We start from the raw sequence: 14,327 nt of genomic DNA on the forward strand, positions 1-14,327 counted from the left end.
AAGCTATTCCTTCCATTTTATACTCACTTGAGGGCCTTGACTGACTCCTGGGGTCAGAGGATTTCCAAGAACGTATTTTTTAGCCCGTTCAACACTCCTTCGAACAAACTCATCATAAATTGATTCTTCCACAAAGAGTCTGGATGCAGCTATGCAACACTGGCCTTGGTGGTAGAATAATCCATGGTGGGAAAATTCAATGGCATTATCCACTGCAAAGAAGACACTCACATTGAAGAAGAGTTATTTTCGAAAGGTCACATATTTTTATACATATCTGTCAGAGGCAATATGGTGCTGTGGAAAACTTAGGAGTTGCAGAATCAGACATAAATTCAATACATCCCACCTCTTATCATCCAGGGTGACAAATTACCCTTTCTAATCCTCTCTGTGATATGGAAATGATAGCAAAAAATATTGAATCTAAAAAGAATTGTGGTTATTATTACAATTTTGATGTAGGGATTACCAAGAATATAGAAAGTGTCACAAGATCCAATCCCCCTGCAAACGATTTTTATAAATATCTCCATTTATACTTAGTTAGGTGACTATGAATGTTTCAGGCTCCAAGTTTTAACTACATGACAAAGAAAATATGAACTATCAATTGCATTAAATAACTTAAAAATATTTTTAGACACCCTGATCAATAAGAAAAGTGTTATTTCTGAAGAAAAATCAATATTCAGAATCATTCACCAAGCCTTACAACCCTGGTCCAGAAAAAAACATTCTCCAACTTTATTTAAAATATACTGTATTATTTCATATATGCCTATAAGCTCTTCTTCCCTATGTATTTGAGATGGTAGAATGGGTCTTGAAAGGGAGGAAAAGGTTGCATCATTATTAAGTCCTAAACAACATGAAGAAAGTTTTCTCTGCATTTTAATTTTTTAAATGCTGAGCACTTAATTGAACATATGTCAGTCGAGTGCTGTTGTATTTCTTTTGTGAACTAACCACACCTACTTACGTTGTAGTGGAAACAGTTCAGAGAAAGGTTTGGTAAAAATCAGGAATCTCGTTTGTAGACTATATAATAAGGTAGTGTGGTCTGAAAAGCTTCAGTTATGACCACATTCAGCCATTTTTGTTCATTGCCACATACCTCAACTGCTAAAGAAAGAGCTAGATGAATGCTTGACAACCTATTTCTGCTAATTGACATCCATTTAGAAAATAACTATGGGATTTTACTCGGTAATATACTGAGAATGAACCTGGGATATTGTATAGTGGAGTCAGATCATGATTGGAGATTGAATATATGTAAATTTGACTACACTTGCTAGGAAGAGAAAGAGAGGGAGAAATTCCTTGAATAATAGGCGTCATTTTCCCCTGGCCGTTTCATTTAATGTGTGTATGACCCAGAGCAAAGGGAAAGGACAAATGTGAAATTTACTGTCTCCCTAGCTGGTCCCAGTACAATTTCACCCTGCCTAACCCAATGCTAATATTTAAAGGCATAGACTTAATTAAGAGTACACCATGGCTCCTAAGTGCAAAACAGTTAGTTTGCCTGGAGTTCAGCTGAGGAAATAGCAAACTATTCCAAATCACGAGGAAAGAGTGTCTGTGTTAGACTTATCTAGGTGTTGTACTTTAGGACAGTTTGAGAGACTTTCACGAGTAATTCTAGATTCTCATTAATGCCTTACATTTTGACGTTAGGGGCAAACCCTTTTATAAACTGCAGGTTCTCCGTACGGCATTACGGGACACCAAGGTGAGGGGTGAAAAGTTAAGAGTGGCTTTCACTCACAGTCGGCGTCGGCAAACACAATGCAGGGGCTCTTTCCACCAAGCTCCAGCGTCACCCTCTTCAGATTGCTTTTCCCGGCAGCTTCTTTGATCATTTTGCCAACCTGTAACGGAGCATTACAAAGGAGGAGGCTTAGTCTGCTCCCGTGAAGGTGGGTTTATTTGGCATTCTAAATTTAGACAATGTTTGTGCCATAGTTAAGTTTCATTAGGGAGAGACATTAGTGGCATTTTTCGAGACTGGCACCTTCAGATATCAAAGTCTCCTCCAACCGAGCACACATGTGATGAATCCGAAAAACGCTCATGAGAAAAGATCCACCGCTGACCTTGATGAACACCACTGGACAGGAGGTAGTTTTCATTTTAACCAGAACTTCCCCTTTCTACTGATGGACTTGAGATGTCACGGTCCAGCCAAAACTTACCTACTTTAATTTTATCCCTCTACAGCAATCCAGAGAACTCTGTCCGAACGGTCATATTCACTAACCCCCAAATCTCATCTCTGTTTCTCATCACGTGCTCCTTGTGACCTGGGTTGACTCCAGTCCTGCCCTTCCTTGGGGTCCAGCTGATATCTGAACACTTCTTTGAAGCCTGCTCTGTTGACTCTGGGTAGACATGACCTTTTCTTCCTCTTTTGCCCCATACAACGCTCATGAGGATTGTTTCAGTGTCTACCTCGGATTGTATTATTTGTGTCCATATCAATTTCCCAAACAGGTATCACCTCCTTGGTAGCAGTGATAAAGTCCTATCATTGCGTATTTCTTGTTAGCACTATCTGTTGCGGTGGGGGTTTGTTTAACTATGAACTGACTGACAGGTATCTCTCTCTCTCTCTCTCTCTCTCTCTCCCTCTCTCTATCTCCCCCCTGCATTCCTCCCTTCCCCTCTCCCTCCACACCTTTGAACAGTAGAGCTAGAAAAAAGAAATTGGATCTGTGCTCTCTGCTGCTACTTCAGCTAGCTGGAATCCTACTGTTCTGGTTTCTTCTTTAATGCTTGCTGCCTCTCTTCAGAGAAAGACATTGTTTTCATTTTTTTTCTTTGTGGATCACATCCCATCAAGATTATTTTCTGTAGTTGTTTTATTTTTCCATCTCTAAAACCTGGCCTGCTTTACAACTATTTCCTCTTCATTAGTTTTATTGAAGTCCGAATGTACTTAAATGATCTTTGCTTTTCTTTTTTGAGAGATGATTCATTTTAGCTTGCTTCTGGGTTTCTTTTCCTATTTGACACATCAGAGTTAAATAAAAAGTATCCCAATGGAACAAAAGATAAGTAGATGCTTGCTGAGTGTGTGTTTGATTTTTACGTGGTTACTGAGCCAAATGCTACTGTGCATTACAGAGTAAAGCATTAATTAATCTGTCAATGTTTTTATCTTATTTCAAGATGTTGTGCACAAACCCTTTAATATGGGTGAATAAAGAGAAACTAACATGCTTGCAGTGGGGAAATCCTGTCTGAAATTTTTCTTATATACCATTTTCTTTCGTAATATATTTCTTATTCAATTTTCATTTAAGATGATTAAGAATTCTGTATTTCCTACATAATATGCTTTTCTTTTCCTCCTTTGAATTTAATTCTTTCTGCATCTTTTTTTTTCTTAAATTTTTTAACTTAGAAACATTTACTGGGGAAAATTGATTAAAGTAGGTAAGTTTTGTCTTGGGGAAGGGAATAAGATTGGAGATATTTTTCTTAAAGCCACATATGTCAGAAGAATGAGAATGAAGAATGGCTAGAAGTATGAGTAAGAGAGGAAGGCTTACACATCTGCTTAGGACAAGTTTAGATGGCAAACAAAAGGTTTGCTTGAGTTTTCTCAAAGGTCTAGCTAACGCTAAAAGAAGGAAACATCAATTTTTGTCCTGTGATTTTGTTCCTTTACTTGGAAAAAAGTAAACGTTTATCATTTTTCTTTAAAAAGCTCTGCAATGAGAAGGATGAGAACCTTCAAGACCATGGTCAACAACATGTGGCATGATAACGTGGCATTGCCATGTGGGGCAGAAACAGCAGGTGCTCGTGAAAATAGCCGAGCTTATCTCACCGTGCACAGTGTATGTTGGATTCTGTTTTAAACGAATCGAATGAGGCATGAACATTCTTCTCTTACCAGAAGGATTTTTAGAAAGAGTGTCATTGCTATAAGGACCACGCAAGATGGAATCCCCTGTTTGTCTCTTTCACGGCCCTTGGCAAGTTTCTTGCTATGTGCTAAACACAAACCTGAAGCTAAAAGAGAGCCCAGGAAGACCGAGTTTTCTGCGTGGCCTCTAAAATCATCTTGGTTACACTTGATTATTTAATGCTTATTCAGAAGTAGTTACTGTACTGGCTTCTGCAGATAACAATGCATAAAATAGTCTTTGAGGACGGTCAACAAAGGAGAGAGATCCACGGCCAAGCAAAGAGCACGAGCTATTATAATCATGTACCATGGTTAATGGGGACACAGGAGGGGAGGTTCAAATTCAGGATGGGGGCACCTGGGTGGCTCAGTCGGTTAAACATCTGACTCCTGATTTCGGCTTGGGTCATGAGCGCACAGTTTGTGGGATGGAGCCTCGTGTCAGGCTCTGCACTGACAGCACAGAGCCTGCTTGGGATTCTCTCTCTCCCTCTCTCTCAGCCTCTCTCCGTCTCTCTCTCTCTCTCTCAATAACAAATAAATCAGCATTTTAAAAATTCAGCATGCCCCCGGAACTGCAGAGAGAGCCATAGAGGTAACATGTGGCAGCAGGCCTTATCATAGTAGGTGTGGCCACCAGTGGGCACAAGCCTGGAGGAAGGAAACGATACATCTGAGTCCTCTATAGGGTGCTCGCTAGTAAGGTGTTTACTACTCATTAGCTCTGTCAATTTTATTCTGTACACTAAGGTAGACATTATTATTCCCATTCACAAATTAGAAATGCAAGTTTAGCAATGATACTTAACTTTTGGAAGACACACTGCGTAAAGGGATAGAGTCAGAATTTGAGCCCAGATGTTGCCTAGTCTGTTAACCTCAAAATTTTTCCATTTTTGGCAGGTAAAGTCCCCCAAAATGCTGCAGGGGCCTGGGGATGGGCCAAGGCAAATAGGCAGTGGTTCCAGAGAGGGGGTCAGGCAACAGCCCAGATGAACTAGAGAATGAGTGGGCATGGGATCTAGAGGAGGAAATATGCATGGAGTCCTTTGGGGGAAGGTCTAGAATGCTCAGCTGAGGAGTTTGTACCTTCATGCCCTTATCTCCTCTGCTATGATTCTGATTTGTGACTTTACCACTTTCTAATTTATTGCCATGTCTCATTTCCAATTATTTTGTCCCACCGAATGCAGGATTTGCTTTCCCTCGCATCAACTAGGGGTTTGCAGAATGTAAACTTTTTCTATTCTTAAAATTTTTTTTTTCAACATTTATTTATTTTTGGGACAGAGAGAGACAGAGCATGAACGGGGGAGGGGCAGAGAGAGAGGGAGACACAGAATCGGAAACAGGCTCCAGGCTCTGAGCCATCAGCCCAGAGCCCGACGCGGGGCTCGAACCCACGGACCGCGAGATCGTGACCTGGCTGAAGTCGGACGCTTAACCAACTGCGCCACCCAGGCGCCCCCAAACTTTTTCTATTCTATGTCTATGAAATGTAAGAAAAAGTACATAAGTATTTAATTTTTAAAAAAAAATCAAGAAGAGTAACTTTTGATTTTCCGCCATTTAAAAAAATTTTTAATGTTTTATTTATTTTTGAGAAAGAGAGAGACAGAGTGTGAGCAGGGCAGGGGCAGAGAGAGAGAGAATAGCTGAAGCAGGCTCCAGGCTCCGAGCTGTCAGCACAGAGCGCGACGCGAGGCTCAAACCCATAGACCGCGAGACCATGACCTGAGTCGAAGTCAGATGCTTAACCGACTGAGCCCCCCAGGCGCCCCTCCACCATTTTAATTCTCTATGTAGATGTTTCTTTATACTGGAGTGGCTAAGTAGGAGTATAAAATAATCCAATTAGCTTCTCCTCATTATCTAGAATGTTCTTCTTGCTTCTCAATCTCCAAGGGAGTTAAAAAAGTAACCCCTCTTCAAAATTCAGAGCAAGTCCTAACACCTTCGTAGACATCACCATTCCTTATTCCTTCCTGTGAATGCCCTCAGAGCAGTTGATACATATCATAGTATCTTATCACGTCTTGCTGTGTATCTTATTTGTAACAGCCACTTTATAGGAAAGCATTCTCATTCTTCAAACTTTCTACTGAATACCAGTAAAAGGTTTGCACTGATCTTCTAACAATGTCACATAATCCAATAAGAGGACTCAAATTGTGTTTTACTTGGTACAGTATGATTTTTCCACTGTCTTTTGCTTGCAATAGGAAATCATCTCAATAGGTGGGAATCTATTCTCCCAAACTCCACTTTCCAGGAAGCGTGCTCTCTCTCTCTCCTTCCTGCCTCTTCTTGCAGTGCCCATGGCTGAGACCCTGTTCTTTAGCCTTCCAGAAGGTCGCACTGGAGCCAAAAAGGCATAAAAGTTAGGCTAAACCAGCAGTAACATTCAGGAAGCCCGAGTTGCTGGCTCCCTTTCAGAACGACCAAGAAACAGAGAACCCCAAATAAGGAGCTAAGGGTGATGTTCTGCAATTTAATTTTCGTAATCTACAGGGTAAAATTACATTCATTCATACAAATCACTGTGGCTCTATTTAGAATTTCTATCATAAACCATACTAATCACATGACAGGATCCAATCGGCTCTAGTTCTCATCAGGGAAAGGAATGAACATTCTAAAAGCAGTTCCCTGTAGTCCGAGTTTGTCACAGGTATTCCGTTTCATCTCAACTACATCTGCTTATGTTCTATAAACACGTCTGAAGGCTCGAATAAGGAACAAATCATTAAAAAGAACTTTTGTTTTAAAGAAATGTCGGCTTAAAAACAGTAACATAAAACACACGCTTCTGACACCTGGAGATACAGACATTCCTCACTACTGGCCCGAGTAACTGATTACCTCTGTAGATCCTGTGAAGGCCACTTTGTCTATGTCCATGTGGGAAGAAATGGCCGCCCCTGCGGTAGGTCCATAACCAGGCACAATGTTCACTACTCCTGGAGGGAAACCTGCCTGAAGATACAAAGTAAAATATTTACAACAGAACTGAGAATCTCATTCTACGACAAAAAAGAGGCGTGTATGGGATCAAAGTTGCCTCTTTATGCCGAGCTTACGAGTTTCTCTACCAGGAAAGATTCGTTTATGTGGTTTTATTATTATTATTTCATTTCTCAGCCCACTTAAAATAACCTCAAGAGTTGCATTGCTGGGGAAGTATTTCTCTGCGGGGTAAGACCATGTTTGACTTTTATGGGTCATTGCCCCAGTGATGGCTGTCTCAAGTTTCCTAACGGTAACTCAGAAAGATAGTGTGGGTAAAAGAACTTGGTAAATTACTCACATAGAAGGAAAGCAATGCGTTTATTAACCTATCGGCAAATCTAAAAGGATCTTACATTTTTAGTTTCTAGCTATTGATTGTGCAGGGCATACCAACTGGGTGGCAAAAGCCTACTGGCAACATTTAATCAGTAAAACATTAGATAAGAATTGTCATCCCGTGCATGATTAAGTGGCACAGACTGATTTCATTCCTGGTTAAAAAAATGATGAGGTAGAAAACAGTGTGTACCTGAGATGGGCACAGTCACATTTCATGTTGTAGGCACCAACGTGCCCCATTTTGATATATCTTTGCCTTTTTTTAAAAGTGAAGAATAGTTTTAAGATTTACACTCAGGTTTTTAGAATTTAAGTGTCTAGTAACTAAAGCTTGTTTTCTAAGTTCTGGAAAGACATGAAGGACAATGGGCAATAAACTGTTTGCAAGAAAAAAGATATTAACACAATCCAGACAGTGGATGGAAATAAATTTCACGTGCAAATTTTTTTTTTTTGCCACTTGTTAAGCAAGAAGGCAAATGCAGAGGAAACTAGAATAGAAAACAGAACATAAACATGTCCCCTTGTGGGTAGATGTGTTCAAAAATTATGTGGCACAATATTACAAGTGAGCAGAGAGGCCTCCAACCTTCAAATGGACTAGTTTTTTGTTTTTTTTTTAATTTTAAATCGCAGAACCTCCAGGCCATCGGTACCGGTTGTAAACCAATTTTCATTTCAATATCCGAAAGAAGGATACTTCAGTTTCAACATGAAGTCACATTCATGAGAGTTAGGCCAAAGAAACAAATAAACAAGGGGCGCGGTCTCCCAAAAATGAATAAACATTAAAAAATTTTTAAAAAGAAACAAACAAACAAACAAAAGTGATCATAAGGTGACTGTTTGACATGAAGCCTTTGAATCTGGCATCTAATCTCTATTTGGGCAGAGGTGCATTTGGGCTGATTGCAAAAAATCTCAACTGGCAGCCATATTAAATTTGTCTTCATCACTGGCCAGGAGCCATTGGGTGGTAGTTTAGGGGAGCACGAAGTGAGGTCTTCTTATTGTAAATGAAGGCTCCCGAGTTCTTGTGCATATTTTGATGGGGGAAACTCACCTCTTGTATTAAAGATGCCACGTGAAGAGCAGTGAGAGGAGTTTGCTCTGCAGGTTTGACAACCACTGTATTTCCGCAGCTAAGGGCAGGCCCTATCTTCCAAATGAGCATGACCAACGGGAAATTCCACTAGAAAGCAATATATAACAATAGATTCTTTGTATCACTGAAAGCTACATTTGCCAATCTAACTTCTACATTATCCACTACCCATCGATGTGAAATAATAATTGTAGCAGTTTTGTGTGGTCAACTGGTGTATTCGAATTCAGTTAACTGCTAAAAGCAAACTCATAAATGCTAAAAAGCTCCAAATAAGCTAGCTGTGGGACGGGAGTGGAAGAGAGCCATACAATTTTATCAAGGGCTGTTATTATGAGTTCTTCATCTACTAGAGGGGAAAAAAAATCACTGCATGGTTTAAAAATCAAACCTTGCTATTAAACACACTAGAAGTTATCTGTACGTGTTTGAAAGTGTGATTATTCCTCCCTCCTTATAGATCATTTATTGTAACTACACACCCAATAGTGAGACTTAACAGTGACCTGAAACAAATATAACACTGTATGTCAGCTATACTTCAATAATAAAAATTATATGTATGTGAGTGTGTGTGTGGGTATGGGGGTATGTGGGTATGTGTTTATTTCTAAGACAAATACCTCGCTGAAGACATTAAAGTTTAGCATCTGGTGGCTAAGAACTTGGTTCAAATCTCAGCTCAGTCACTGACTAGCCCAGTGAACTCAGACAAGTTACATGCTCTCCTTGGATGATTTCTTCACCTGTAAGTACTGATAAAAACCCTCTCTACTTTGGAAGGTCATCCTGAGGATTCTTCAAGAAAGTAGGCCAAAGACTTAACAGACTGACTGATTCATCATAGTCATGCAATAACTATTAGCCATTATTAGTGCCCAGGGTTTCGTAGTTTTTATTAATTTTATTGAGATTTGTGAAGTAATGAGCAATTTCATTCAAAAAATTGTATGTATGCATTTCAGTCTCATTGGAGCAGAAGCTAATTCATTGTGACTTCCTCATTTAAAAACTTCACGGGTGGCTGTGTGGTTCCATCAGTTAAGCAACCAACCCCTGATTTCAGCTCAGGTCATGATCTCATGATTCAGAGATGGAGACTCGTATGGGGCTCTTTGCTGACAACCTGGAACCAGCTTGGGATTCTCTCTCTTCCTCTCTCTCTGCTCATTCCCTACTCGCACCTGCTCTCTTTCTCTCTCTCAAAATAAATAAACATTTTTAAAAAATAATCAAAAACTTCAGAATACTCTGCCAACTTTTTATTTGGCCTCTTTGAATATGTTGGCGAAATCAGTTAGGTAGCCTCCTCTTTTGGGGGTTTAAAAGAAAATCTTCATGATTCTGCTTAAAAATACTACTAAAGGTAGGATACATTCCATACAGTGGTCCAACAGTTCCTTCCATTTTAATTGAAAACAGGCATTTAGGACATGAACACTGGTTGCTACTATTCTCCATGATAAGTCTCAATGAGGAGATAAAAAGTGAAGAATAGAAGCAGAGAAGTTGGTGATGACCACTTTGGTTACATGTGAAACACGGGTCTTAAAAAGAGTATATAACACAGCATTTTAAAAACAAACCATACAGTAAATGTCAATGTCAATGCTGAAACACATTCAAGTACTGAAACACTCAAGAGATACACCACAATATAGACACGATTCTGGACTAACTCATTTGTACCTAAAGAGTTCAGTCACAGGGAGACCTAAGCTCATCAGTTACTACATTTGGTCCACATTTAGCAAATCTCCGAGAACGTATTTATGTTGGATAAAGCTTCTTTACCAAATGAAATAGAATTCTTTTTTTTTTTCTTTTTTAAAATGGAAAATGATATAGAAAACCAACTTACAGGAATGATTTGGCCACATACACCAATAGGCTCATGTTTTGTATAAGTAAAAAAGTTTCCATCTGGAAAATAAAACACAATCATTTATGGACAAGTATATTTGACATACATGGGATGGTGGTTTGGGTTGATACTTACAGAAAGGTATACACAATAACTAAAAACAAAAACAAGTGTGCCTGGGTGGCTCAGTCAGTTAAGCATCTGACTTCAGCTCAGGTCATGATCTCATAGCTCATGAGTTCGAGCCCCACGTCTGGCTCTGTGCTGACAATTCAGAGCCTGAAGCCTGCTTTGGATTGTGTCTCCTTCTCTCTCTGCCTCTCCCCAACTCACACTCTATCTCTATCTCTCTCCAAATAAACAAACATTGAAAAAAAATAATAATAAAAACAAAACCAAAAATTTAGGAAACCAAGAAAACATATCTCCAACCACTTACAAAATGAAAAATTGTGTTCTGAAATAGTAATTTGAAATGAGAAGAACCATAAAACTGATATAGGTCAAGGAAAAGATGTGAAACCAGAAAATATCTGAAAGATATTTAGTTCTATCTCTCACCCATGTAGAAGGGCTATTTTCTAAATTATCCTCATTCTCAAAGTTTACTTTCTTTCTTAAGAAAAAAGGTAAAAGGGGGGCACCTAGGTGCCCCTGTCAGTTGAGCATCAGACTCTTGGTTTCAGCTCAGGTCATGATCATGGTTTGTGAGTTCCAGCCCTGTGCTGGGCTCTGTGCAGACAGTGCAGAGCCTCCTTGGGATTCTCTGTTTCTCTCCCTCTTTCTCTGCCCCAACCCCACTCATGCACGTGCACACGCACATGCACATGTGCTCTTTCTCTCTCTTTTTCTCTTTCTCAAAATATATAAATAAACTTAAAAAAAAAAGAAAAAGAAAAAAGGTAAAAGGTGTATGACTAAGAAAATACCTGTTAGAGTGCTATTTCTGACAGTTCTAACTTCTATCAGTAATGGCAGAATTTTTTTGAAGTAAAACTAATAAAATTAGAAGAGAGTAGAATTTAAAAAAAAAAAGTATCTCCCTACAAGCCTATTGCTTATTCTAAAGGCTTTTTTTCCCTACCAAAAAATAAAAGCAGACTCTATTAATCCATGAAAAAAAAAATGCCAGAAGTAAAAGACATTGCTAAAAAAAGTGTCAGAAGTAAAAGACATTGCTAAAAAAAGTGTCAGAAGTAAAAGACATTGCTTTGCAATCTGGATTTCATTGATTGATATACCTCAAAGTTTGATGTGGTCATTCTGAGGTTACATGGCACATTTTGTTCTGTTCTATTCTAGTTCTCACAAAAACTTCCTGGCTATCATAGCAAGAAAGCTCCTTATCAAGTCTATTTGTACTTAAAATGGTTTCTCCCTCGTCAAAGGGTAAAGCAAGAATTTCTAACATAGCCACATTTCTTGTTTTTTACCATGGTCTCACCCCCCCCCCCTTTAATTCCTGGCTATCACTTTTAACCTGCTGGAGGCTGTCATGAGATTGAAAATACCCAGGAGGGCCAGCCCAGAGGGTGTTGTACTTCTACAGCCAGTAAGTGCATTTATAGGAATTAAATTCTACCCATCATGTTTTCCAAACTGATGCTTCTTTATATTCATATCTCATTATGTGCATTCTCTACTGAAATAATAAAACACGTACATACACATCTACTCACACAAATTCTTAAATTGGGCTGTAAACACAGTCTCATCTTGCTTTGAAGCTACTTGAAATAAATCAATGTGAATTGGTTTGTTTAATTAATCTGCTGTAACTACTGAGTTAGACCAGGCACAGATGACCATAACTGACTCACTCTGGAACATGCAAAGACACTTAAATAATTACATTATAGGAGGGGTATAAATGCCACTACTGGAATACACAATAAATAATTTGAGGCCAGCTTTGAAAAGTTTGTGCCGTGAGAGAGACAATTGCCCTAATTCAGTGATTGTGGGCACAAGACTGCTCTTGCTTTAAAATTGTCTAACACATCTGTAGTGGTACTTTCTGTGTGACTATGCAGAAACAACGTTAAAAAGCTATGTGATAAATCTTAGCAGAAGTTCAGAGCTGCATCGTCTCAAAGTCACGGTGAAAATAAGACTGCCTTTTTGGGTGACATCTTTAAAAAGGAGGATTTGGAATAATTCAGCTCTACAGTAATCTTCTCGCACCTACCCCCCATCCCTGGTGGTTTCTCAAAGCTCCTTACCGATGGGTATCGTGCGACCCTGGATCTTGTCAGCCCACCCTGCACAGTAGCGTAATGTCGTTATGCAACCCCCTAAATCCATCTGATATGCGTTGGAGAATAGTTTTCCACCATTCATTGACTCCATTGTCTGAAAAAGAAATCAAACCGCAAAGATAAACTTCCATAAACATTTTAGATTAAAAAATACAGCATTATTATTTTCAATGATCATGTGTTAGAGAATTTTGGAAATAGAAAGAAATCCTGTAAGCCATCTTATATCACCTTCCCTTTCTAACAAAGGGGGTAAAACAGAAAAGGGCTAAAATGACTTACTTAGACTTGCTTAAGGTCACATACCAAGATCCAGATAGAAAGGGCAGTGAGACTCTGGTTACTAACCTCTAGTGTTCCTTTCTTCCATCTCATTCTGACTGTCCTCCAGCTGACCAGCTTTCTAGGAATTGGTTCCAATTTGATAGACATGAAGTTGGTGAGAGTGAGTGCACCTAGTTTCGTTAGATCAGAGCTCCAACAAAATTTCACTTAGTGCATAAATACAACTGTGGGACAGTTAAATGTCAGGGACTATTAATAGTGCCTCAATGATTGGGGCACCTGGGTGGCTCAGTCAGTTGAGCGTCCGACTTCGGCTCGGGTCATGATCTCGCCGTTTGTGGGTTCGAGTCCTGGGTCGGGCTCTGTGTTGACAGCTTGGAGCCTGGAGCCTGCTTCAGATTCTGTGTCTCCCTCTCTCTCTCTCTGCCCCTTCCCTACTCACTCTCTCTCTCTCAAAAATAAAAAAACATGAAAAAAATTAAAAAAAATAGTGCCTCAATGATTTTTAATTTTCGCATGCCATTTGGATATAACCAATCAAGTTACACAAACTTCAGTGACCCCTGCATCTTTTAGTTCATGAGTTTTCTTCAGTAGAAGTTTTAATTGTGAAACTCCCAGTTTTGCCACTATTATCAAAATTCTTGTTTGAGTGGTCAGGCTGTAAAGCGCAACATTTTCTGGTCTAGTGCTCTAACCGTCTATTGGTATCAGATGGCCTGTCTTCCTTTCCTCCTTTCCTTAAGCAGGAACTCTTAAGAGCTCTTTGGGACCTCATGTCCGGCCAGGGCAGGAATGTCCAGGTGACAAACTGTTAAAACAGCTCCTCGTTTATCAGACAATCTTCTGTCTCTGCATTATGTTGTGAGCCATCTCAAAACTTAGATCAAATGTGATTTTCGTGTCCTGATTTTCTTTCCCCCTTAGGCGCTTATCAGACAGAGGGAGCAAGCCCTCTACACTCCACAGAGCAGCTAAATAAGAAAAGTCAAGTTTTGGCAAATTCTGCTTTCTTCCTCCAGGACATTTTGGTTAATGTAATATTATTGTGTGTAACTCCTAAGTCCACACTTTTGCATACTTTGAATTACGCCGAACCTTTAAATAATAAATAGTTCTTTGATTAACTATAATTGCTCCTGTTGATTTAAAAATAAGTATAGAGGCTTCTTTGTTACTGCCAGTAAAAGATTCTAAAGGTAATAAAAATTTGCTCTGAAACTTGATCTTGGTTGGTATTGGTTTGGGTTCAATTGGCTTCACTATAATACCTAAGAAGAAAATAAGGAAACACCCGCCCATTTTACTTAACTGACTCATCTAACTGCCAAAATGTTTTTTTTTATCAGTATACAATAAAATATAATTATTATAAGCCATGCACGATTGGATTTCTTTCCTTCTTCTTCACCTTTTTCAACTGTAAAGAGAATATCATTTAATCGAGACCATTGTGGATGCATACATTTCAGGAGGGGAAGAAGCAGCCATGTATTTATTAAGTGTCTTGGTGGGCTAGATTAAAGAGAAATAGATTTATTTTAG

The 14,327-nt window shown here is 39.2% G+C and overlaps 1 protein-coding gene across 1 annotated transcript in view; it reads right to left on the minus strand.

Annotated features, from left to right (window-relative positions):
* Positions 1–14,327, minus strand: part of ALDH1A1 (aldehyde dehydrogenase 1 family member A1) — a 59,293-nt gene that overhangs the window by 22,336 nt on the left and 22,630 nt on the right. Inside the window, exons 4-9 of the mRNA XM_043567471.1 lie at positions 12,462–12,591; positions 10,237–10,298; positions 8,334–8,462; positions 6,785–6,898; positions 1,775–1,877; positions 28–212 (exon numbers count right to left, since the gene is read on the minus strand). Of these exons, the coding sequence (XP_043423406.1) occupies positions 28–212; positions 1,775–1,877; positions 6,785–6,898; positions 8,334–8,462; positions 10,237–10,298; positions 12,462–12,591 (723 nt within the window). The remainder of the gene's footprint in view (positions 1–27; positions 213–1,774; positions 1,878–6,784; positions 6,899–8,333; positions 8,463–10,236; positions 10,299–12,461; positions 12,592–14,327) is intronic.

This window comes from Prionailurus bengalensis, chromosome D4, assembly GCF_016509475.1.
Source record: "Prionailurus bengalensis isolate Pbe53 chromosome D4, Fcat_Pben_1.1_paternal_pri, whole genome shotgun sequence".
NCBI lineage: Eukaryota > Metazoa > Chordata > Mammalia > Carnivora > Felidae > Prionailurus > Prionailurus bengalensis.